Below are 24,117 nucleotides of genomic sequence, written 5' to 3'. Positions count from 1 at the left end.
TTATCTAAATTGAACTTCCTCAATAATTGAGAGAAGCTTGGAAGTTGAGCAGAGAAAAGCATGCCAATCTTCTTTCCATGCATGATCTCATTGCCTACACTATAGTTAGTGCTTTGACTGTTACCTTTGATGTCTATCGTTGCTTTTATGGTTGTAATTATGGATTTAGGGCAATTATTCAAACTGTGTAGTTTGGACAGATGAAACATAGTTTTCTTAGAAAACTGTTCTCGTGATTGACACGCGGAATGCATTATGTACAAATGGCATGATTTGGACAAGATTTAAGGACATAGTTTATCAAAAAAGATTCATCTCGAATAGACTGGAAACGTCACAAGATTCTAAACAGGAGAATTCGCGAGGCTTATCCACTTTGCATGATTCCCTCGCACTTGCCTTTTTACCTTTCTTCTATTTTATTTCTGGAATGGTTTAAGAGAATTGTATAATATGTGATTCAGTCACTTGGAATATTGCTCAGTGTTTGGTGCACTTTTGTAGATTAATCTGGTGGGCCTTTTAATAATCAAAAGTATAGTGACAAATGGCATAAGTCTCCCTCTATTCTCCCACAATGTTCACCTTTTGGTTAGTGGATGCTCTTCTCATGTAGTTGTTGCTGTACAGAGCTAATGTTCAATACGGTTCTTCCTCGAGTCCTGGATAGTGCAGATGACATCAGGCAGCATAAAGAACTTGACGTTAGACACCCTAAGCATGATTTGAATCCAATGGTTCAGATTTAACATATATGACAGGACATGACAGGAATCACAGGATCAAAATCTTAGAAATTAGACTGTTTACAGCCAAGGATGAGTCTTTGTGCACTTCAATTCAATAATTTTAGACTTAACGAACATGATGAAAGAGAACATGAAGGCATCTCAATCCTATTCATAGATCTCATCATGCGTGAGGTGATCACATACTTGGGCAAAAGCATAGGTCTATCTTACCAGTTATCAACAGTTTCTTAAGCCAAAACTTGTGGATAGCCTCACTGATCCAAGAACACCTTGTAAATGAAGGCACAAGTTGATGCTTTGATTCCTCATAAAACGTGTTTCTTGCATCCACTCCCGTTCTTGTCTCTCTGTGTCTTCATCAACCAACTTGCAATTATTTCAGAAGACTTCAAAAGACTTGTAGTCTGTAGTCTACCTTAAGCAAAGTGAAATTAAAATGATGTAGCCTCTAATCAAGGATCTCATCAAATCTCAAGATACATTTTTTGCTACATATATATACATTTTATCATGTTTCGATCATGGTCAAAGCAATAGCTGAAACAGACTCAACCCTCCAACAATAATTGCAAATAAAAAATGACAAGGTGGATAAACCACCAGCTCAAGGCTCAAGCAACAACAAGCATAAACCCATCCCTCGAAGATGAAAAAAACAAAAAACACCAGCGATATGTAACCGAACCGCATGATCCCTTCATTGGATCTTTCTGATATAGCTTCCATGTATGTGGACCGAACATCGTGTGTTGTCTGAGCTAGCTAGGTGAGGCTATGAATGTTAACATCACGCAATGTGTCGTGGAGATAAGCACGAGATTTTTATATAAGCTTGAATGCTGTGAGTCTCTTGGTAGATAATGTGACAACATCAATAATATCATACTGGTTTTCATCAAATCAAATGATGATGCTTCTGACTCATGCAGAAAACGAAGTGTGAGGAAAGGCAATTTGAAGGGCACTTTATTGATTATTGCTGATTGCCAGCCAAACTTGTAGTATTCAAATGGGAAAGGTGACATATGGACATCACCTTGATGCCGATTTGATTCCATATGCCAAAGTGCTGGTAAAATGTTATGCTCATGAATCATGATCACATATTCCCAAGAAAGTAATCGCTCGATAGAATTTAGGGCATACCCATTTCTGTTCTCCATCTACATGGATTCATGCTCTCTGAGTTGGTATGTTGAACCCTTTTTTTCTTACAATCTCTTGGCACACACCAAAATCAATGACATTAACCAAGTTTTTTTGGATCCGCCCGTAGAATTGTGAAGATGAATACAAAACCCTTTTCTTTTTCAAATAAAATAACAGCTTGGGCTCGTTTAAATTTATTTTTAAACTTAACTTCAACAAATCTTTTTGAGTTTTTTCTTCGAATTGAACCCTCGATTCAAGATGAGTTTTACCACGCTTTAAATCACAAAAAAAACTGAAATGCATTATCAAAGACAGACGAATCATCCCATCGTGGGCCCTTTGCTAATTAGTTCAGTCAACTTCCACTCGTCTATATAATTGAAGTAATCATGCACTATGAGAAACGAAGAAATTATTGATCTATCCGAAATGAAATCACATGGACAGGCATCTTATCCACAATGCTGAGAATCCCCTGCGAGTAAAAGGCAAAGCATGTGCATAAAATCAATCTGTGATGCTGCATAATGAAGCCGTTTGATGTGATCGGTCTTTGTCCTCTGTCGGAAAATTGATTGGTTGCTCGTTTTTGTAGTCTGTACTTGTACTCCTCCTGGAGAAATTGAAAGGTTAAATAAATGAAGGTCCTCATATATGTTTATTGAATTCGGGAGAACCTCTTCCTCTCAAAATAACTTGATGAAAACTGTTTGTACCAAAGACAAGAAGGTCATTAATTGAAAAAGGATGATCTGGGTTTTATTAATTACAAATTTACAATGGAATACCATGAATAACTTTTTGTTGCTTGGAATTGACTGCTGGATTATACTAGTCATTACCCTATCAAAGATCAAGTTTCGGGTCTCCAAAGTTTAAGGACGGGTTGTTTTTGTATTTTAAAAATATTTTTAAAACAATTTAATTTTTTTGTGCTTCAATTTTTTTTGTTTTTTGTTTGTGTTTTCAGATAGTTTTGACTTACTGATATCAAAAATAAATTTTAAAAAAATAAAAAAATTTATTTTAAAGTATTTTCAAGCAAAAAACACTTTAAAAAACAATTGTTATTATAATTTTAAATAGGCACTAAATCTAATTGTCATACCTGGTTTTAGTGTCTGATCTAAAAAAGAACTTGAATTAGAGTCAATTCACGTATCATTATGTTAACTCAGGTTAGTTATCTTTTATCGAACAATGTTGTTTTATATATATATATATTTTTAAAAGTTATTTTTGTTGATCAAGCCATGTTCAAATTGATCTGTCTAAATCAATTGAATTTAATTAAATTAAAATTTGATTCAGTTTATAAGTTTATATTTCGAGTTTTTTTTTCACCTAATAAATTAAATCAGGTTTAATAATAACATGATAGATTTAAAAAATCCTTTGATATGCATGAACGATGAGGTTGGAATTCAAACCTAAATGGATCCTCATCATTCAACTTGTTAATATATACAGTTCTCTTTATAGTATAAAATAAAAAACGTAAATATAGATCAGAATTAAGACATTTTATCACACATGTACAATGGGATTCTTATTTTATATTGATGTAATTGTTTTCATATGATCATATGGGTATTGTTAATTCAGAAAAATACACGAATTTTAATCAATCTTGAACAACATTTTCTATATATTAATAGCCTAATATTTATTTTGCTGGAATTGTCTTATATATGGCGGCTGCATGATTGTCCACTAGTAGTCTAAAAGCACAAATTTAAGAGAGATCAAGTTGTAATAATATGTTCCAATGAGCTGTAATATAATGCTGCGTGTTCCATCTTCCTTGGAAACTAAGAAAAATCTTTTCTACAATTTTTCAATTGAGCTAAATCGACACTATTTCTTAATTTTCTATCCCTAGCGTGAACAAGATTTGAATTCGGTTTCAAGTTACTTGGTAAGATGTCAAGCGATTTTGTCAATTCAGTTAACACTTCTGGCATTAAGAGGTTTGCTTGGAACCAAGGGATTTTCTTTCCCTATAATCTCAAGTTTGAAGTCTGTGGTTGCTAATATGATGGTCACTGGAAGCTTACATGATCGTTAACTTCAAGGCCCGTGGGATTAGTCGAGGTACGCGCAAACTAACTTGAACACCCACGTTAATAAATAAAAAAAACACTCCTGGCATCAATTATAATATTTTTTTAAAAAATTAATTTTGAGTATTAAAGTATAAATTAGTTCGAGAATATTTTTTATGAAAAAAATTTATATAAAGTAAAAAAGCAATGTAAGACTAAAATACAAGACACTCCTCTGGGATCCGAGAGTTCTCTATCAATTTCCCTTTTAAGATACAACTTTGTTAAATATTCTATAAGATTTCAATTGTATCCTTTCTTGATTTGTGCCCGCGCGTGTCATAATATAATTTGATGAGAATTTTAGAATAATCAATTGATTTTTGCATATTTCTGCTGAGGTTTATGGATTTTTCTCGGTTACTCTTTCAAAATGTTAAATACTCTAATCAAGATCTGGGAAAGATCTTAAACCGAAAGCTAAATCGAAACCTAGAGAGGGTGTTCGTAAGAAATTACAGAGATAATTGATGGAAACTCCAAATTCAGAAGCTTTTTAAGTTGGAAATCTCCTAACTTTATTAATTTGGTGAGATTTTCACGTATTCTAGATTCATCTAGGGACCGAAAATAAAAAAAATAAAGTTTATGACCAATTGACTTTGTTTTTATTTTTTGAAAATTGAAGGGACCACAAATTTATAATTGGAAAAGTATGAGGATTAAAATGCATATTTCACACAAACTTTGTTAAAGCCTCTTAATAGATTAACCTTCTCTTAATAAATTAACCTTGGCCTTCAATTTGACAATTTAAAAATGAAATAAGAAAAGGTTTTGTAATGAAAAAACGTTCATTGTGAGAGAGGCTACATTGCGAGGAGGAACAATAATCTCCAACGCCTTTTGGTTTCTAGTGTAATTGTTTCAAAACCAGATCTAGAACAAAGTGTGAAAAATGTATCACGAGTGTTAGCTTTGATTTATTTAATTTCTTTCTATTTATTCAAATAATATTATTTTAATTAATCTTTTAAAAAATAAAACCAGTCCAGGTTTTATAACGAGGATAAATTTTTTTTTTAATTAACGTGGGTGTCCGGATCAGCTTGCACGTACCTCAAATAATCTCATAGATCCTGAAATTAACGACCATGTCATTTCTTAATTTTCATATTTAGATAATAAAAAATAGGAAATAGACTCTTTGGTCTTAACTCTTAACCATTAGGTGATCTTGAGAGTCGGGGTTGGCTTTTGTACATACTGATTAAGTTTTTCACACAATTAGTTAATTAATAGATAGTGATCAAGTTTTTCACATAATTAATATATTTTAAAATGATTTAATTGAAACGGTTTAGATAATATCAAGGATTTTTAAAAAAATAATAAAAACAATATTATTTTAACAGAAATAATTCTCTTAAACTGATCCAATAAACCATGAATTAATCCAATAACTTTTAGTTACCTGACCTCTCTTTTTTTCAGGCAAGTCCCGAGACCAGATCTGTTAACTATATTTATAACCCGAGCGAAGCATAGACAACAGCTATAATTTTATAAGCAAGCGATACAGGGTGAAAACCATTACAGTACCAAAAGACAAACAGAAGAAAACATCGGTTCGGTCTGTGTTTTCCGTTGCTGTTTCTCTCGAGTCTCAAAAAACCAGGCCTTTCTCTAGTCTTTCACGAGTTTATTCAGATCCTAGATTCGAGAAAACTCTCTCTTTCTCTCGACTCTTTGACTATATTAACAACTCACCTTTTTCTCCCCTTATAAGCTCTTTGTGGGATCTCGAAACAACGAGGAGAAAAATTAAAGAAGCAGCAAAAACTTTCTTTCTCTACGTACGTAAGACTTTTTACTCTAAGAACCCTCTTTGTTTGGTTCCTTAGAAAGTCGAGGAATCTTGATAACGTCTTTTTCTTCGCAGTTTGCGAATCATCCTTTGTGTTCGTTCTCTTTTTTTCACTGTAAAGTATGTTAAACGTTTTGTTGCCTAGACAGGAAAATAGAACCTCTTACATAGAAAGGAAACTCCATTACTTTTGCCTTTCGTTTTCTGTATTTCCTATACAACGAAAGATGACTAGAAGGCGGAGTAGACTCCCTTTTGAATATTTCAAACGCATATTGCCTTGAAAATTATATTAATTTCCAAACTTGCTTACATTCTCAAATTTAGATTTTCTTTCGGATGGTCATTCTGCGTTTGCTTTTTCGTGCGTTTATTTCTGATTTATGTTTCCAAGATTTTGTTAACCTTAACAGTTTTTATTTCCTTTTAGGTTATTCAGTAAAAAAAAAAAAACTTGTCAGAACAAGCTGCGAAGTGCAGATGCTAGAAAACTAAAGCTACCAAATCCTATAGGATAAGAAGTGATCAATTTCAATTTGAGGTTCGTAGCATCTCTCTCTTCAACTTTATTTTTTTAGCATTTAAATTTTTTTTTCATAGCCAATAATTATTTGTTTTGTTGTGTGAATTTTAGCTGGGATTTTTGAAGCTGAGAGAAATAGGAGGGGGCAAAAATGAAGAATTCAGTATCAGAACAGAATTTTTACATAGAAAGTGAAGAAGAAGATGAAGAGAAGGAACTTAACAGAGATGGAGAAGGTGAAGCAGATGTTAATGGAACAGATTCTGATGAATCTTTGGCCGATGACAATCGGCAGCAGAGTAAAACCGGTTCTTACAACACCTCTTGGCCTCAAAGTTACAGGTGTCTCTCATTCACTCTGCTCTGTTTTGCTCTGTTAATTTCATGTCATGTTCAGTCTTGGACTTTCTTGATGCTTCAATTCATCAAAGAAAACATGTTTTCAGGGAAATCAGATCATGGGATAACTTTAACAGGCCTTTCATAAAGGGAAAGTGATCATTTTAGGGCCATTAGCTCACTGATTTCATAATGATTAGGAACCAAAAGGCTTGGAAAAAAAATCTGTTTTATTGTAATTTAGTGGTTCAGTGAATGATTTTCCTCATCACCTAAATAAATATCTTATCCTCTAAAGTACATTTTCTTGTCTATTGAGCAGTGATCTGATGTTAATGAAATCAATCTGTGAACTATAAGTCTATAACTAGCAAATCCATTAGTCCTAAGGTATTTCATTAATATGCATTTGCTGCTATTTCTAGTTCCAGATACTTATCTACGGCTGTTAACTGATGTTTCAGGCAATCCATCGATTTATACAGTAGTGTACCATCTCCAAATCTTACTTTTTTGGGGACCCCTACACTATCAAGATTAAGCAGTTCGTATCTTTCCTCTTCACTTACAAGAAGACACACACCAGAATCGTTACCTACTGTTGTAAAGCCTCTACTAGACAAACCTGAAGACGAGCAACTTCCACCACAAAGGCGTAGTTCTCGTTCTCTACTGCCTCCAACTCTATTAAGAAGGTCATCATCCATTAGAAAGGATGAGAAACTATCCCGGGTTTCGCATGAGCTTCCTATGTCTCGTCAAAGCTCATTTGGACAAGCTCTGCTTAATGGTAAGTTGAAACTAACGCAATGGACAATGGCCGGCACGCTCTTGGGAAAATCCAGACCATCCATTGTAGCATGGCCCTCACACAATCGACGGCTTGGATTTGGCCACGACTGTCTAAACCATCCTCTTACACAGTATTGTTATTTGTTAGCAATCATCCTACCTGTCCCCATGGAGCCACTTGCCATATTAGGATTAGTATGGCCATCAAACTTGACACTAACTAGACCCTACAATTGCCGGGACCTCATCAACCAATGATGTTACAGATTATGTTTTATTACTTTGTTGTCATCACTTGCTTACATGGCCCTAGGTTTAGCTCCGTGACATCTTGTTTTTTAGTGTCTCCATGGGTCAGCTAATATGGCTAGCGTGTCCCAGACTATATTTAGGAATAGAATATTGCCTGTAGCAATAAATATCTTCAAACAACCAAAACTACCTTTGAAATATGATGGAATGATTTGTTGTTTATGACCTTTAATATAGGATTTGTAGGCGTGGACCCTTTGTTCGCTTCTCATTATTATCTCCCTTTATAAGCATCAAAACAACCATGTTTCTGTTTCATGTTTTCGTGGCTTAGTTTGCACATGCTGCACATGTATCTGCCTCGTTGTTCTTGAGCCTTTTGGCCTCTTGCTGTATGTTAATGTAAACTATTTACTAACAATTAACTGTAAATCTGCAAGCCTTGGCGTCAAGTTGAATACCTGTATGCTGAATTGAAAAGGATTGTTTAATTTAGTGGTTACTGTGTACTTGTCGTGGTTCAATGCAGGCTTGAATGTTCTGTGTGGAGTAGGTATTTTATCTACTCCTTATGCTGCTAAAGAAGGAGGATGGCTAGGGCTATCCATATTGCTCATATTTGCAGTTCTTTCTTTTTACACTGGGATGCTCTTGCGTGACTGTTTGGATAGTGAACCAGGACTTGGAACTTACCCAGACATTGGCCAAGCTGCCTTCGGTACCGCCGGTCGCGTTGTCATCTCAGTAAGTCTAGTTCTTAACTTCCATTCCCTGCAGAAATTGCAGTTACAATGTTGGATTGATATGCAAAACTTCTCCTTTTGAACTTGTATCAAGCACTGGTTTACAAATTTGACTATAGACTGATACTGTCGTTTTTGCCTTTGTTTTTTCTTGTTGCAGATAATATTGTATGTGGAATTGTATGTAAGTACAGCTGGCTTTTCCTGGATTATTTACTCTCTGTGTTTTAATCAATTCAGCATGATTGCCTCTAGGAGAGAATAAGATGGTAACCTATATTCCTGCTGGGGCCAATTAAATTCTTTGGTCCCAAGTTTTGGATCTTATTTGACAGCATTATTTTCTCTACCACTTGCTTGCACCGTAGGCGGCTGCATCGAATGTTGCATCCGATTTACGGAAAATTGATAGCCTATAAAATTGAAAAAGTTTTGGCTTTCTTGAATGGGAGGGCCTAAATTATAATGTGAACACAGATTCATATGATGTTGCTTTCAGCCTCTACAACAACCAAGATCCAATCATACGGACCCCATAATGATATTTGTCTTTCAAAATCGTCTTTATTTGGCTATTAGTCACTCAATGGTGAATAGATCGTCTGTTTAATTTGTCATAAACAACCATGGAACTTATGAACTACAAATAATAACTCAAGGCAACAACTTTTTTGCTGCTATAAATATGCAATTCTGTCACCATTGGCTATGGTGATAAATTTTGGTTCTTTGATATAGGCTAAAGTGGATTAATGTCCTTAGCATCTTCATGCATTTCTCTTTTGTTTCATTTCTGTAAATGTCATTCATAGTGAAGTATGCAGACGCTTTATAATTTGATAGACTAATGTTACCTGTCCAAATTTTTTGATATGCCGCAGGCTTGTTGCGTTGAATATATAATTTTGGAGAGTGATAATTTATCCTCGTTATTTCCAAATGCAAATATAAGTTTGGGTGGATTTGAGTTGGATTCCCACCATTTTTTTGCATTGATGACCACCCTTGCCGTTCTTCCTACTGTTTGGCTTAGAGACCTCAGTGTCCTTAGTTACATTTCCGGTAGGTGTTCTGAAATTAAGTTATTTTGAATTTTAAACATTTTTCAATGGACGTCAAAATGATTTGATTCACATTTTTCTTCTTGATTAACCCATATTATCTATCCATGAAACAATTTTCTTAAAAATGGAATAAGTTGAAAAGAAAAAAAAAATCTTGGTATGTAATAGGCTGCAACGCTCACAATCTGCTCATCAGATTAAGCAGCAATCTTGTTTTGAGAAAATCTAAATTTCAGCCCCTTTCTTCCAGCTGGTGGAGTTATTGCATCAGTTTTGGTGGTCCTGTGCTTGTTTTGGATTGGTTTGATTGATAATGTGGGCATTCACAGCGAAGGGACGGTACTCAATCTTGGAACTCTTCCTGTTGCCATTGGTCTCTACGGTTATTGTTACTCGGGACATGCTGTTTTTCCGAATATCTACACTTCCATGGCACAGCCTAACAGATTTCCTGCAGTTCTCTTAGCATGGTAACTTAAGTTGCTCCACCTCCTTACTTCATCGTAGGAAACTTGTTTTAGTTTTACTCAAGGACCCTGCTTATTATTTTCAAAATAGCTGCCTGTGATTTCAAGTATTCCTGACTTCATGTTCCCTTGGTTCTGTTATCCATGCAGCTTCGGTCTTTGTACTTTGATGTATGCTGGAGTTGCTTACATGGGGTACACGATGTTCGGAGAAAAAACAGAATCTCAATTCACTCTTAACTTGCCTCAAGATCTAGTTGCCTCGAAGGTTGCTGTGTGGACTACGGTATGCTCATCAGTTCTTACAGTTCTTTGGAAAATATATTTTAACCTGTTCTGTTTGTTCTCTTCCTTTGTTTTCCTGTAAGAATTAGGATCAATTTCTTTCTTACAGGTTATTAATTTATTGTCTGTTCTCTTGCAGGTAGTTAACCCCTTTACCAAATATGCATTAACCATGTCTCCAGTGGCAATGAGTCTGGAGGAGTTGATACCATCAAACCACATGAAGTCTCACATGTATGCGATTTGCATTAGGACAGCACTGGTGATCTCTACCTTATTGGTCGCTCTCTCCATCCCTTTTTTCGGTTAGTCTGCCTTAATTGTCACCTTATGTATTATTTTACACCATGTCTCTTGCAAAACCAGTTGATTTTCATTAAACTTGCAGTTTTATATTCCATACCTTGTTTGGTTACAACTTTATATCATCGACATTTCCTTTCATTGCAGGTTTGGTCATGTCACTGATTGGATCTTTACTCACAATGCTTGTGGTAAGTTTTCTACAGCCATTAATTTAGCTTCCTCATCTGAGTCTTGTTATGCCATTTGACCTCTCCTATACTCTTCAAAAGTTTGAAAACGCGGTTTGGTTGAATTAAACTAACAAGTGAATATATAACAGACCTTGATACTTCCTTGTGCTTGCTTTCTGAGCATCTTGAGGGGTAAAGCAACAAGATTTCAGGTATGCCACTGTTATCAATGCCTCCATTCACAAATTTAGAACAGCTTTTAACATCTTCCTTCTACTTGCCTTTCTGGTATTAAATATTGTCAGCACTTTCTGAAGCATAATTGATAGGCTTGACAGTGCTTTCGTTCCCTTTTTTACTGTTGTTTCTGTAGATTGCAGTTTGTATCATAATCATTGCAGTGGGAGTTGTATCATCAGTCTTTGGAACCCGCTCATCCCTATCCCGAATCATTGAGAATTTGAGCTCGTGAGATTTTGGGTTACTTCTCCAACAACAATAGAAACGAGATTTCCCTTTTAAGTAGTTTACCTCCTTATTCTCCATTCCAATTTTGAGACAGTTTTGATGTTTGAAATTTGAATCCCCTTTCCCTTCAGTGCCCTCGTAACTTGAAATTTTGCGTTCTTATAGACAAGATTTTATTAGAAACAATGATGAAGGTCTGTCGTTTTTTCCTCATTAAAACAAGCTCGACTGATTGCGGATTTTTGGAAATTTCAGAAAACCCAGCAGTTGTTGTGATTCATGAAGTCTCACATCAAGTTTGCATGACAAAATTTGAGAAAATAAATTAAATTCAAGAAGACCAGAAGGACTTTAAGCTACTATGCATTAATTTTTCAATAAAGCAGCGGTTGCGGATCCACATATCTAAAATTATAACAAAACAGGTAAATAACATGGGGTGGGGGTTTCACGGTTAATATGAACAATAAACGAATTGACTTTTTTTTTCTTTTTTTTTTCCAATTTAATCCTTCTATATTCTAATTAAATAAAATTAAATTTTAAATTATCATAAAAATATAAAATTAAAAGACAAATGATCGAAAAGTAAAACACAAAAAAAATAAACTCCTCACACCACATTTGAAACAATTATTTTAATTGAAAAATTTATTTTTCAGTCTCTAACTTTGAGAAAAGATAGAAAAAGTTATCTAGAAAAAAATAAAAAAAGAGAAAATAGTTGGTTATGCCACTTTTTAACAAGGAAACTTGTCGTTTTTTGTGTCAACGAGTTTCATATGACGAGGAAAGTTTAATAGTGGTAGTTATTTTCTTTAAATATTTCTAAGAATGGAGATCAAGCTTGGTTTAAAGATTTTTTACTTAGTTGATTTTTGTTTTTTTTAATGATTTTAAGTTGGTTTCAGGAGATATTTATGGTGTTGTGAAAGTATTTTTAGATGAAAACGGTTAGAAAAATAAAATTTTCAACCCTCAAAACCCTTCCTTTACATTTCCAACCTCCATAATGGTGATTGTAATATAAGATGCAATCTAACAAATGATATGTTATTTATTATTTAAAAAAAAAAAAACAAGGGATGGACAACATTCACTACCTAAAAAGAAAAAAAAAAACCTTGTCTAATTATGGGGGGCTGTCTCAAGCCCACATGCCTCGACTTTTTTTAAAAGTCTAGGTGCATTGAGTTACTCAAGTCTTTGCAACTAGGTCTTTTTTTTATTGGTTTTTTAAAAAAAAAAATTATTTTTTTTATATTTTGATTTTTTTATTTATTCTTTAATATTTAGTTCATTGTGATTATTTTTTATTTAGTATCATATAATATAAAAAATAAGTAAACCCAATGGAGCTCGTAATCCAAATCATAGGTTCGGCGGATTGACCAGAATTAACTTGAATTATTTTTTTGTCCTTTGATTTTTTTTTAAAATATGTCAAGTCGACAAGGTTCTGTTAGGATAATTTTTATATAATTTAATTTAAAACTTTGACTAAAAAAAAAAGGGAGTTGGGTTAATAATAATAACAAAAAGATTTCTATAACTGATATTATTTTTCACGTTAAAAATCTTCTTGATCCAAATTCCAAGCTGCAGTGGTGCGAGAGGTAAATTAGTCACCTACTATCTCTTATACTTTTGCCGAGTTAAGTTAGTAACATCGTACATTTATTGTTAAATTAAAGTTAGATTAGTTGAATCTCTTTATTACTTAGTTTTGGAACATATTTAATTTATAATTAAATTTCTATGTCTAAAATATTGTTAACAATAACTTATTAACCCACTGGATATTCAACATGTGTCTATATACTCAATTTAACATTGTTTTGAGTTTTTTGAAGTAAGAAACGGCTTGAAAAAATGAAATTTTATTTTATAAAATTGAGAAAAGGGTTTGAATAGAGAATACTTTATTTCTTTTGGTATCGCATCAACTTTTTTCTTCGATGACAACCTCCTCGCTTGATCCTGAAGTTAAATACACTTATATATATATATATATATATATATGTATATATATATATATATATATATATATATATATATTCTTCGTTTAATTAACCTTCGAAAGAAGTTCTTCACATGGAAATTAGATTCTGTGGTTTTAATAATAAATTTTGGAAGAGGAGAGACTTGACCCTCTGCGTGTACGTTAACCTTTTAACACAGCATCGTAAAAATGCAATACGCATAAATTAATTTATCACTTAGTTGTATTATTATAAATTAAAAGAGATACAAGATCACCCCTGTTATTGCATCAGGAATTTATTCTGATGATCAGCTCAATATATATGAATATCAAAGCGATGCATGTATTATATATGATGATCACCCAAGACAGGGATTTAGGCCGCAATAGCACTCGAAATCACCTTCTGCTACGTACTGACAATGAGCATCTGTGCAGCCTGTTGGGCAGCGGGAGAGACAATCAGAGTCACTTGAACAATATCCAAGGGCTTCAGCTCCTTCTGGAAAACCTGCAGCAAAACATTATTGTTTTTTTTTTTCATGTTTATATATGTGTTGATTTGTTAACAATGAAAAAGAAAATGTATTTAAGAATAATGAACGCTTAGAATGAAATCTTTCAAGACTGTGATCCTTAAGCATTAAGCAGAGGACGAAGTAGCTAGTAAATTTGCAGAGAGAAAAATATGAGAGAGACTTACAGGTCGTGGAAAATACCAAAACAAACACCAACACCAACTTCAAAGAAGCTTTCTCCATTTTTATTTGTTTTTTTTTTCTCTTGTAGTGTTGTGTTCGTTGAGAAAAATTGGTGTGTAAAGAAATTCTAGGTAGAGGGTATTTATAGAGAAGAAATCTTGAAATTCATGTAGCACGATAAGGATATTTCCATGTATATAGATATCAGATATCAGTATATGTTCTTTTAGGGCACCATTAATTAGATTTATATAATTTAAATATTTCATTTATATGATTGAATGATTTACTTCTATAATTGAATAAATCATAATCCATAGCCCTTGTGTTGATTTAATATTTTTCTGTGTATGTTCAAATGATAGATGCAGAGAACTTCTAGGTACGTTGTATGTATACAGAAGAAATAGTAATATTCTTGTGGGATAACAAGTTTATTTCTATATATATATTCCAACGTTTATTTTTTAACCTGACAACTCTAAAAAACAAATTTCTTTGTTTGGCAGATATTGTCATATTTGGATTTACATATTAAGAACATTATCAATTGATATATCAACAAAAGATTATTATTGTCTAGGTGCAGGTAAAAATCAATTAATTAACAAATAAAATAGGTTACCGTGATTAGAAAAAAAAAAACTCTGATGAAAAATGAAAAAAAAATCTGTAATGAAAAATGAAAAGCAAAGAAGAAAAGAATGTGATATTTATCATTGTACATTGAGTTGATTGAATTTCAGACTTGATAATTTTTTTTTTTTGGCTTGACATGGGGCATTGGAGATGTTGAAAAAAAAATTTGACACCCGGTTAAATAATTGATTAGGCACAATAAAATTTAATGGTATGGATTTAAAACAATTAGAACTTGAGAGATGAAATTTAAACTAAAACAAAAGTTGAAATCCTTTTATGTTAAATTAGAAACTGGATTGGACGAACAAGGGAAAAATTACTAGCACGTGTAGCATGCACACCAACAAGTCAGAACAAAAGTGTCAATTTTGTTTCGTTTGGTATTCTATTTTTTCAATTGAAACGATATGTTTCAGTTTCGAAGCGTTTTAGTGTGTCGTTTCAGGGTTATTATATATATATATATATATATATATATATATATATATATATATATATAACTCAAAATATTAATTCAACAAATATAAATTAACTTGAAATTTTGCAATTCAAGTTTCAAATACAAGTAAAATGTGTAAGTTGAATTGATATGACCCGATCGACTCAACGAGACCAAAGACAACCTGGATAATTGATAAAAATATAGTTCGACTCAAAACAATTCAAGACAACATCTATCTTAAAAAAATATTGAGATGAAAACATATTGGATCAACTCGAGTTAAACTTTCAGATCCACGACCCGAGTCATGAGACCATGATAACCTCAAATAAAGCAAATCAAAACAAATTATGAAATTCAATTCTAAATAAACTCATTGTTGAATGATTCAATTAGAAAAAAGTCAATTTAAAACAAGAAGACACTAAAATGGCCTAAGTCTATTTGGATTTAACCTGCGAAACTCGTGACCTGAGTCCCGAAACTACGGTTAATTCATAGAAAAAAAAACTTGAAACAAATAACAAAACTTAATTCATAATCAACCAAATGTTAATTTATTGAATGATGAAACTAAAAAAAACTTCAATGAAAAAAATCAACAAAAAAAAACTCAAGTCAACTGGGTTAACTCGTCAAACTTGTGACATGGATTATGAGATTGAGATAACTACAAAAAAAATAAACCATAATAAATTATGAAATCCAATATCCAATAAACCAAGTGTTGAAAGATGAAATTAGAGGAAAAAAAATAATTTTTTTTAAAAAAAGCAAAAAAAAATTTTTTGGATGGATTGAAATGACTGGAATGGAACCAAAATAGAATGGTTGGAATTTGGGAAAATTTTCCAAAACATAACAAGATTCTAAGCGAGATGAAACTTATTTTGATTTGTTTTGTTTTTTGAACTTGAAGGAAATATACCGGCCATTTCGGATGAAACGAATCGGAATTGAAAACCTTGAGTCAGAAAGGTTGTAGCATTATGATGGCATGTGCGGCGAGCACAAAGTTCCAAACATGGCCTTTCATGGTAATGATGGAATCATCATGGTGTGGCCTTCCTTACATGGCGGTGCATGACGATGAAGGCCTTTTGATGTTGCTTTGACATCGTCTTTTTTTTTCTTTCTCTCTTCTCTCTCGTCTCTTTAATTTATGTGTTTGACTTTATTTTATTCTTTTTTATATCAAATTTGATCCATATTTTTTTTAATGCTATTTTTAGCAATAATTGTTCTTTGGTTTTACAAAATTAATGTTTGGTAAATCGTAAAATGATATTTTAAATCATGAACATGTGAGACAATGCGAGATAAAAAATATTAAAAAAATGGTAATGCAACATAAAAAGAAGACATAATTCATTATGGACTGCAATAGTTACCTATGGTGTTTTCTTTTTTATTTGTTCCTTTAATTTTTTTTGTTGTTTGACTTTTTTTTCTCAATTTGATACATTCATGTTAGGTTGACTTAGGATTAGATTTGATATTTTATTTTAGTTGGCTTTGTATGTGGTTCTCACAATGTTATGAAGAAGTTTTAATATTAAGTTAATTCTTAATTTTGTAAAATAAAATTTTATTTTATATATTCAAATCAATTAAAACTTTGGAGATCCAATTTCAAATCGATTAAATAACTATTCAAACTTTTTTACTAAAAAAATAATATTTTTATCCCATTTCCTGACTCAATCTTTACTACAATTAATATGTTTATTATTATGTATGGAGACATATAATTCTCAAAATTTATTGAATGAAAGATATCATCTTTTCAATGTGCAATTAAAAACAACACTCACATCGTTTTTTGCTTCGAAAAAAAGCATTTCGCCATTGCGCGCGCGGAATCGAACTAAGATGAAACAATTGGGTAAGGGGCACATTATCTATAAAGAAACAATATATAGGGCAAAATCAGAATATTTAGGGACCAAGATGAAAAATATCCTTAAATGTTGGGCTTAAAGTAAGTTCTTACAAGACATCGTTCTGAATGGCGGGTAGGGTACACTCCGTCCTTGCACCGAATTTACATCTTTTAAATCAAATTTAACGATAAAGGCTAATAACATAACACAATATGTTTCTTCGTTTACGTGAAAGGGAAAAAAAATAAAATTCTTAAAATCGTTTTAGAGTACTTCCCCAAATAAATCTTGGAAGAGAGAGAGACTTCAAATTTTGCCTCAGTAGGAATAAGATTTACGAAGTTTGAATATATAGTTGTGATTATTTTTTAAAATATTTTTTATTTAAAAATATATCAAAATAATATTATTTTATTTTTTAAAATTATTTTTCAGATTAGTACATCAAAATAATTTGAAAATATCAAAAAATATTAATTTAAAATAAAAAAATATTAAAATTTTTAAAACTGGTTTTAAATTACAAAAACAAACAAATAAAATTACAACAGTGCACATCAAGGCATGTGCCATTCTGTGTATCGTTATTTGGTAAGAGAGATACATCGTCAAATATTATTGCATCATAATATTTTATTTTGATATAGCACTCTAGGCACCGCCATTAGAGAAAACTCCCTGCACACAGGGCATTGATATGAGTATACTCTTCAGAGAAAATCCACTCAGCACCTGCTTTGATATGGAGAGGGAACACGTTTGCAAGATTTAGGACAATAGGGTATGCACACGGCGTCGTTCTTGCATGTCCTGATCAATATTTTCGATGAAGACTCTTGATGCACCATCTGATCCCTTGTGATTTCTGTAGCTTGAGTTGATCCAGGTAGAAAATCTGCCGAACATTTTTGCTTTTTCATTCATGAGCAGTCACTCCAGCATGTCGATGGAAGTGTTTGAACTATTAAAAAATAATAATAAATTAAAATGAAATAAAAGTCTTTATTTTTTTTTGGTTTTTGTTGAAGAGTATATCCTCAAACTAACCCAGCATTATGCTTGGGTTCGAGATTACATGCCTGTTTGATATTGTAATAGTAGTAGCAGTTTAAATTATTTTTTGTTTAGAAATGTATCAAAATGAAGTTTTTTATTTTTTTAAAATTATTTTTGATATCAGCATATAAAAGCGATCTAAAAATATATATAAAAAATTCATTTTAAACAATTTTTTTAAAAAAATATAATTTACATCGCGTTCCTAAACACAATCTCCTATTAAAATTCCAAACGCTACAAACATCCTCTTGCTATAAAAAAGTGTTGGGGAATATATATATATATATATATAAAAGAAACACCGAAACAAAACTCCTTTTTTTTTTAACCAAGGTGTCTGACTCATACTTTTGAAACCCGGCTCGGCCTAGCGAGTGACTCAGGACCCAGGGCTGGAACCGGGTCGGGTTTAAGAAAAAATAGGGAAAGGCAAAACTCGGGTTGACCAGGTCAAAAACTCAGTTGCAACATGTTGACTTTTTTTTTTTTTTTTTACAAAAACAACATTGTTTTGATTAAAAAACAAATTGACTCGAGTGACCCAGTCAAAACCCGGAACCTGGAATTTGGACCGGGACAGGTTTAAAAACTATACTATGACTTCTAGACACGTCTAGTCTTTTTCTAGATATTCTCTTAATATTTTTTATTTTTAAAAAATCACTTTAAATCACTTTGTTAAAATAATATTCAAGTGATTATGTTATCACTTTAAATCACATAAAAAAAATTATCTTTTATACTTTTCATAGTTTTTATTCGATGAACAATGGTGCTGATAAAAAAACTATTTTGTTATCAAAACAAATATATGTGTGTGTGAATTAGAGAAAAAAAATTTGAAAAAAAATAAAATTTCTCCCATATTATTCTATTTGTTGTTTTTTTTAAGTACCTATTATCTTATAATTAAATAAAACAATATTCCAAAGAAATTTCTACTGCAGTGCACACGCGGCCACCATCGCTAATAATATATAATACCTTGATTATTTTTTATTATTATTTTGCAATGCTTCGATTTTAACCTTACATGTTAATTAAATATTTATTTTCTAAACAAAGCGCCAAATACAGCCACAGTCATTGGTATATATATATATATATAAAATACTAAATAGTTTTGATTTATATGAACCAGATCCACACATATCATAATTTTTCATAATTATTATTAGAAAAGTACATAGCCAATAAGCTCGCAGAAAAAAATAAAATAAAAAGAGAGACTTACAAGTTGTAGAAAATACCAAAACAATCACGAGGGCTTTTAAAAAAATCCAGCGTTGTGTTTTTTATGATGCAGTGAAATTACGAGTAGTATTTATATACATAGAACGTACTAAATTCCATGCATCTATATGGATGTTTTTGCATAAACATGAAGTATCAGATATGGTTCCATATTTATTGTTTATATTTTGAACTTTTTTTTCTCTTGCCTTCCTTTCTTGTAATTAAAGATTTTATAAGTATATCAAAACTCCAATAATAACATTATCAATATCATTAAAAAATTTTGACAAAACAAATCAAACGATATAAAAAAAAATAATCAACGGTGACTGGAGTATGCCACACAAACCATCCGAAGATAAATGAGTCTCGACACATCTAGATAGTTCGTGTGACTCATCCGAGTCACTGTTCCTGATTTTATTTGATGTAGTTTGATTTATTTTGTTGATATTTTTTTATTGTTATTGATGATATTATTATTAAAATTTTGATGTGTCTATGATGTTTTTATTATTTTTATTATTTTAATTGTAAACTATATCAGTTTATTTTTAATTTTAGAAAGAACAATAAATGACACTTGTGACTTTCGACTTTCGACTTTCTAGGCTATATTATTTTTTTAAAATATTTTCTGTTTTTTTTTTTTTCATTTGTTAAGTGCTAAAAACAAAAACTCTTGAAATTTCCTTATATTTGGACAAAACTAATATCCTGTGGAGCCCACATCACAGCGAGAAAAAAAAAATCTAGCTTTTCTTGGGCTTCTTGCAGGGCATGAATGGCAGGACAGCATACATATCGCTTGTCTCTTTATATTGATTTCTAGAGTTTCTTCTGTAAACTTTTACTTGTGTTTCCCTCTTCAAACATGTCTAAGATCTTACAGAACCCACCATCTCTCAGACTGTTGTCTTCAAATTCGATCCCACGTGACTTGTCAATATTAAGCATTCCTTGTCAAAACCCCTCAATTTTGATCTCTAAGAAACTTTCTCCTGGAAAATTCATTCTTCCCGGGAAAATTCATGGGTTTGAAGGGGGAAATGGAATCTTTCATGCTTGGAGCCAAGAGGGGTCTCTGCAAGAGGTGGATGATTCTCCTGTATCGTTTGAGTTGGAGCCCATTTACAGTGAGAGCCAGTTTGATCGTGTGATAGCAGAGGCACAGCAGCTTGTGGAATCTGTTATCATTGTTTGGTGTGTGGTGTTAGTTTGTTTTTTGGGTTTTGTTTGAATTGGTGAGATTTTTCTTTAGTCAGTCCCGTTTCTGCATCTGGGTCAATCTTATATTAGTGAAATAGTTAGAGAAAAGGACCAAGTTTAGATTTTTTTTAGTCTTCTAGATTGTCATTAAGGTGTCTTAATTCTTAATGCTTTTGTTCCAACTGGTAAGATTTTGGTTTCCTTTGGTAGATTTCAGAATCAAGTTGATTTGGTTAAAGAGAAACTTTGGCGAATGGGAATGCATGCTTTAGATCTTTGAGGGTTTTGTGCTGTTTTTTAGTTGAAATTTAAGAAACAATCCTTGCTCATCTATGATAATTTACTGCATGACAATGGGTTTATATGGTCTTATTAAAGGTTATTTGTACTTGTAGGATGGCAAGCTGGTGCAGAAAATGTATATATTTGAAACCAAAATTGGAAAAGTTGGCAGCTGATTACAATAGAAGGTTTACTCAATTTTACTTTATGATCGTCCATGGCTTAATTAGAAGGGAATCGCCCGTCGGAAACATTGAAAATTTGTTCTAGAGGCTTATTTACCATGCATTTACTGTTCGATTTCTCATTTGACATGCATGCCAAATTAATGGAAAATAGTTTAAAAGATTTGAAATCCGCAGTTGATTTTAGTTTCTACCGATTATAAATGCAGCTCTTCCTTGACTAAAATCAGATGCCTAGTTTTAATCCCTCTATTTCCAACAACCAATTCCGTTTTAATAGTCTGGAGGCATCAAATGAATTAGTGGTATAGCATTATTTAGGGCTACTCACTGAAGTTGCTCAACAAAAGAGGAAATGTATTCTTTAAGAAAATTATACCCACCCTTCATTTCCCAGGGCATTTTGCAGAATTGGGGGATGAGAAAAGCATTTAGCATTGGTAATTTGGAAGGTTGCATCCTTATATGTAATGTTTCGCAGCTTTCCTGGATGCCTCTTGATTTGTGTTTCTTGGGATCTTTGAAGATTGAACTCCATGTCATTCCCGAATCCAGAATCCATTCAATGCCTAAATGAATGTCCACTGTGTTTTTTAATAAATCCAAGCATGATTTGACAATTGATCCTTTTGGCTTGCCAATATAATTATTGAGAACTTTCCTTCACCAATGCAGATTGCGGTTTTACTGTGTCAATGTTAATAATATCCCACACAAACTTGTTGCTCGTGCAGGAGTTACTGTAAGTCTCATAGTTACATATGGTCTATATTTTCTGTAATTTTCCTTGTTTCTAATTTTACATTGAACAGTCAGGACAATTAAAATTATGTTGCAGCTAAACAGTTAAATGTTTTTCTTTCCTAGATAGAATGAGATATAAAATCAATTAGGGAAGGGGGGTAGATGTTGAGTTGGAGGAAGTATGAAAATTTAGTTTAAGTTTACTTTGAGGGGTTGGAATTGTTCGTTCTCTAGGTTCTGCCAAACCACATTAAACATTAACTAGTTGGTGAATAATTGAATGGTTGGGATCGCGCTCTTCTGGTTATTTGTAGTCATAAATTCCACTCCTAGGCTATTCCATTCACAGACTCTTAACATGCGCAGGCATATAGAAGCTTCTTAATCCCACACTTTCTGCTTGCTTCAGCAAAACATATATCCGTGCACTTGTGATTAACACTTAATTGTTCTATTTTTCATGTATTTGTGTGTTGTGGACTGCAAAATCTGTGCAGAAAATGCCAACTATTCAGGTAAATTATTTTGATTGTATGTTTTCTAGATTCAATGTTTTCCATCTTCACTTCCCTTCCTGAAGCTGTTTCTCTTTGTTATACAGTTATGGAAGGATAGCAAGAAACAGGCAGAAGTGATTGGTGGTCACAAAGCATATTTGGTCATTAATGAAGTTCGTGAAATGATTGAAAATGAGGGTACCTTGTGAATTATGGTATCAATTATCTTTTTGGTCATCAATTTTTTATTTTAAAAAAACATTGCATAGAGAAAAGAAGATTGGGCCATATTTTTGCTGATTTCAGCTATGTATAAATAATCTCACATGCGGCAAAAAGAAAGATAAATTCTGAGGAATATACAATAATAAAAACAAAAAAACAATTTTTTTGATGAACTCGTTACACTGCCGACTCCAGGGATTGCTGTTCTCCTCTATTTTGTGATGAATTGCTCAGAGGGGCGTTTTGTTTCCAAGCCACTACAGTTAATTTTGTAATGCTTTTGTGAGTTTGAAGGAAATACAAGGTTAATTTTGTGTTGGAGTTCCTAGCATCGTTAGTATTTACGCTTTCTTCACTGCAAACCAACCATTGTTAAGATTTCACCTTGTTGGCATGCACGAGCTGTTTGCAACAATGGGATAATGCACAAGTTTGAGTTTAGTCAGAGCGCATGGCATTGATTCATATTACAGAGAGCCCGGGTTAAGGGTCAAGGAGCATTGACAAAAATTATAAATGAGATTTTATAAAATATTTTTTTAATTTTTTTTATGTATGTTTAAAACAGAGTTTTAAATAATTTTTATTTTGTATTTGAGGTTTTTTTTAAGTGAAGTTAATTTTTATTTTATAAAGTATAATAAATAAATATGTTTTATTTATTCTTGATTTTTTTTTTAAGTGGAGGTCTTGGATCATAGTTAAAGTTACCTATATATTTTGGATTTTGGTTTTTTATTAAGGGAACGTTTGGTATTGCGTTTGTACCTGTGTTTCGTCCAAATTTGATTTTTTTTTTTTTGCTAAAATTAAGTGCGGTTTGTACTTTTTGGATCGTTTTGATGTGCTGATGTCAAAAATAATTTTTAAAAAATAAAAAAAAATCATTGGCATGCATTTCGGCACGAAAAGCTATTTGAAAAGCACCCGCAACCACACTGCCAAACACGCTCTAAGTGATGCTGCATAGGTTAAAGTAAGTATTTAACGGTGGAGATAGAGATGAATTTATTTTTATCTTATATTTACTATAAAAATTAAAAATTTACTAAAAAATTATCAAACAAACATATTTATTTTAAATTTAAAACTAAATATATATTTTACTTGTATGTTTTTTTTTTTTTATCTTATTATCCAGATTTGAATGCAACTTAAGTATTGTCAAGGACAAGAACTACGAGGTCTCGTAAAAAAAACAAAAAATAAGGTGGGTCCTTATCAATTCAATCAATGATGTGACCTAACACAAAATATTCATAAAAAGGACTAATTGACGTGAGACTTTGTAGTTTTCTGAAGGGTGATTTGAAAAACTAATTATATTGAGAAAATTAAAAAAAATAATAAAAAAATTGAATTGTAAAAAAAAATTAATTAGAATTTTTAAAAATTCGATTAATTTAGTTTGGTTTCGGTTTTATAAGTTTGGAATTAAAAAAATTAAACTGAACTCAAACCGAAAAAAACCAGAAAAAAAATTGAGCCACACTGGAAAAAACCTGAACCAAACCGGAAAAAACCGAACCAAACCAATTTTTTTCCAAAATAACCGAACAAAACTGGTCGATTTAAACCGGTTTTGATTTAAAAAAAAAAACTAATTTGATTACTTTTTTTTTTATAAAACTGAATCGCAAATGATTACCTCTATGGATTTTGTGCTAATAAACTATATTGAATTTAATAATTTGTTTTATTAAAAAATATTTTTTAGTTATGACAGAGAATCAATTTAAAAGAATAAAATATTTAAAATATTTTAAAAAATACTACTGAATCGATAAATTAGAAATCAAAATA

General features: G+C 32.0%; 2 protein-coding genes and 2 long non-coding RNA genes across 9 annotated transcripts; 2 read left to right on the top strand and 2 right to left on the bottom strand.

The window, feature by feature from the left end:
- Positions 1 to 296: 296 nt before the first annotated feature.
- Positions 297 to 2,017, bottom strand: LOC112328787 (uncharacterized). The gene is made up of 2 exons (XR_002983960.2): positions 963 to 2,017; positions 297 to 662 (listed from the first exon to the last, which is right to left on the bottom strand). It is a non-coding gene; the product is annotated as an uncharacterized LOC112328787 (long non-coding RNA).
- Positions 2,018 to 5,492: 3,475 nt separating this feature from the next.
- LOC7463447 (amino acid transporter AVT1C) lies at positions 5,493 to 11,505 on the top strand. Of its 5 annotated transcripts, none has more exons than XM_006378713.3 (13): positions 5,494 to 5,805; positions 6,256 to 6,357; positions 6,451 to 6,681; positions 7,143 to 7,468; positions 8,252 to 8,466; positions 8,626 to 8,649; positions 9,347 to 9,527; positions 9,780 to 9,999; positions 10,147 to 10,282; positions 10,421 to 10,586; positions 10,732 to 10,775; positions 10,907 to 10,969; positions 11,131 to 11,505. In XM_006378713.3, exons 3-13 carry the CDS (start codon positions 6,491 to 6,493, stop codon positions 11,227 to 11,229), a joined length of 1,665 nt encoding a protein of 554 aa, XP_006378775.1. In that variant the 5' UTR covers positions 5,494 to 5,805; positions 6,256 to 6,357; positions 6,451 to 6,490; the 3' UTR covers positions 11,230 to 11,505. The 5 variants fall into 5 exon arrangements, with proteins under 5 accessions (XP_052312519.1, XP_006378775.1, XP_002316384.2 ...); XM_002316348.4 differs by having other exon boundaries at positions 6,247 to 6,357; XM_052456558.1 differs by having other exon boundaries at positions 5,494 to 5,809.
- A 1,927-nt stretch (positions 11,506 to 13,432) lies between these two features.
- LOC127905805 (uncharacterized) lies at positions 13,433 to 14,014 on the bottom strand. Its single transcript, XR_008060215.1, has 2 exons — positions 13,913 to 14,014; positions 13,433 to 13,720 (listed from the first exon to the last, which is right to left on the bottom strand). It is a non-coding gene; the product is annotated as an uncharacterized LOC127905805 (long non-coding RNA).
- Positions 14,015 to 19,905: 5,891 nt separating this feature from the next.
- Positions 19,906 to 22,494, top strand: LOC7463446 (thioredoxin-like 3-2, chloroplastic). Of its 2 annotated transcripts, XM_002316347.4 has the most exons (5): positions 19,906 to 20,375; positions 20,777 to 20,851; positions 21,524 to 21,590; positions 22,090 to 22,107; positions 22,194 to 22,494. In XM_002316347.4, the coding sequence occupies exons 1-5, from the start codon at positions 20,047 to 20,049 to the stop codon at positions 22,296 to 22,298; spliced, it is 594 nt and encodes a 197-aa protein (XP_002316383.3). In that variant the 5' UTR covers positions 19,906 to 20,046; the 3' UTR covers positions 22,299 to 22,494. The 2 variants fall into 2 exon arrangements, with proteins under 2 accessions (XP_002316383.3, XP_024465783.1); XM_024610015.2 differs by lacking the exon at positions 22,090 to 22,107.
- The last annotated feature ends 1,623 nt before the right edge of the window (positions 22,495 to 24,117 follow it).

The sequence above is a fragment of the Populus trichocarpa genome, chromosome 10 (assembly GCF_000002775.5).
Source record: "Populus trichocarpa isolate Nisqually-1 chromosome 10, P.trichocarpa_v4.1, whole genome shotgun sequence".
NCBI lineage: Eukaryota > Viridiplantae > Streptophyta > Magnoliopsida > Malpighiales > Salicaceae > Populus > Populus trichocarpa.
The sequence above is the reverse complement of the archived record's forward strand: the minus strand, read 5'-3'. Positions and strand labels throughout refer to the sequence as shown.

Bases quoted from the DNA above. Each gene is read 5' to 3' on its own strand.
- LOC7463446 (XM_002316347.4), top strand. From the start codon at position 20,047: ATGTCTAAGATCTTACAGAACCCACCATCTCTCAGACTGTTGTCTTCA. The intron at 20,376-20,776 runs GTGTGTGGTGTT...TTGTACTTGTAG, and splicing joins GAATCTGTTATCATTGTTTG to GATGGCAAGCTGGTGCAGAA. The intron at 20,852-21,523 runs GTTTACTCAATT...TCACCAATGCAG, and splicing joins GCAGCTGATTACAATAGAAG to ATTGCGGTTTTACTGTGTCA.
- LOC7463447 (XM_052456559.1), top strand. From the start codon at position 6,491: ATGAAGAATTCAGTATCAGAACAGAATTTTTACATAGAAAGTGAAGAA. The intron at 8,467-8,625 runs GTAAGTCTAGTT...TTCTTGTTGCAG, and splicing joins CCGGTCGCGTTGTCATCTCA to ATAATATTGTATGTGGAATT. The intron at 10,587-10,731 runs GTTAGTCTGCCT...CTTTCATTGCAG, and splicing joins TCTCTCCATCCCTTTTTTCG to GTTTGGTCATGTCACTGATT.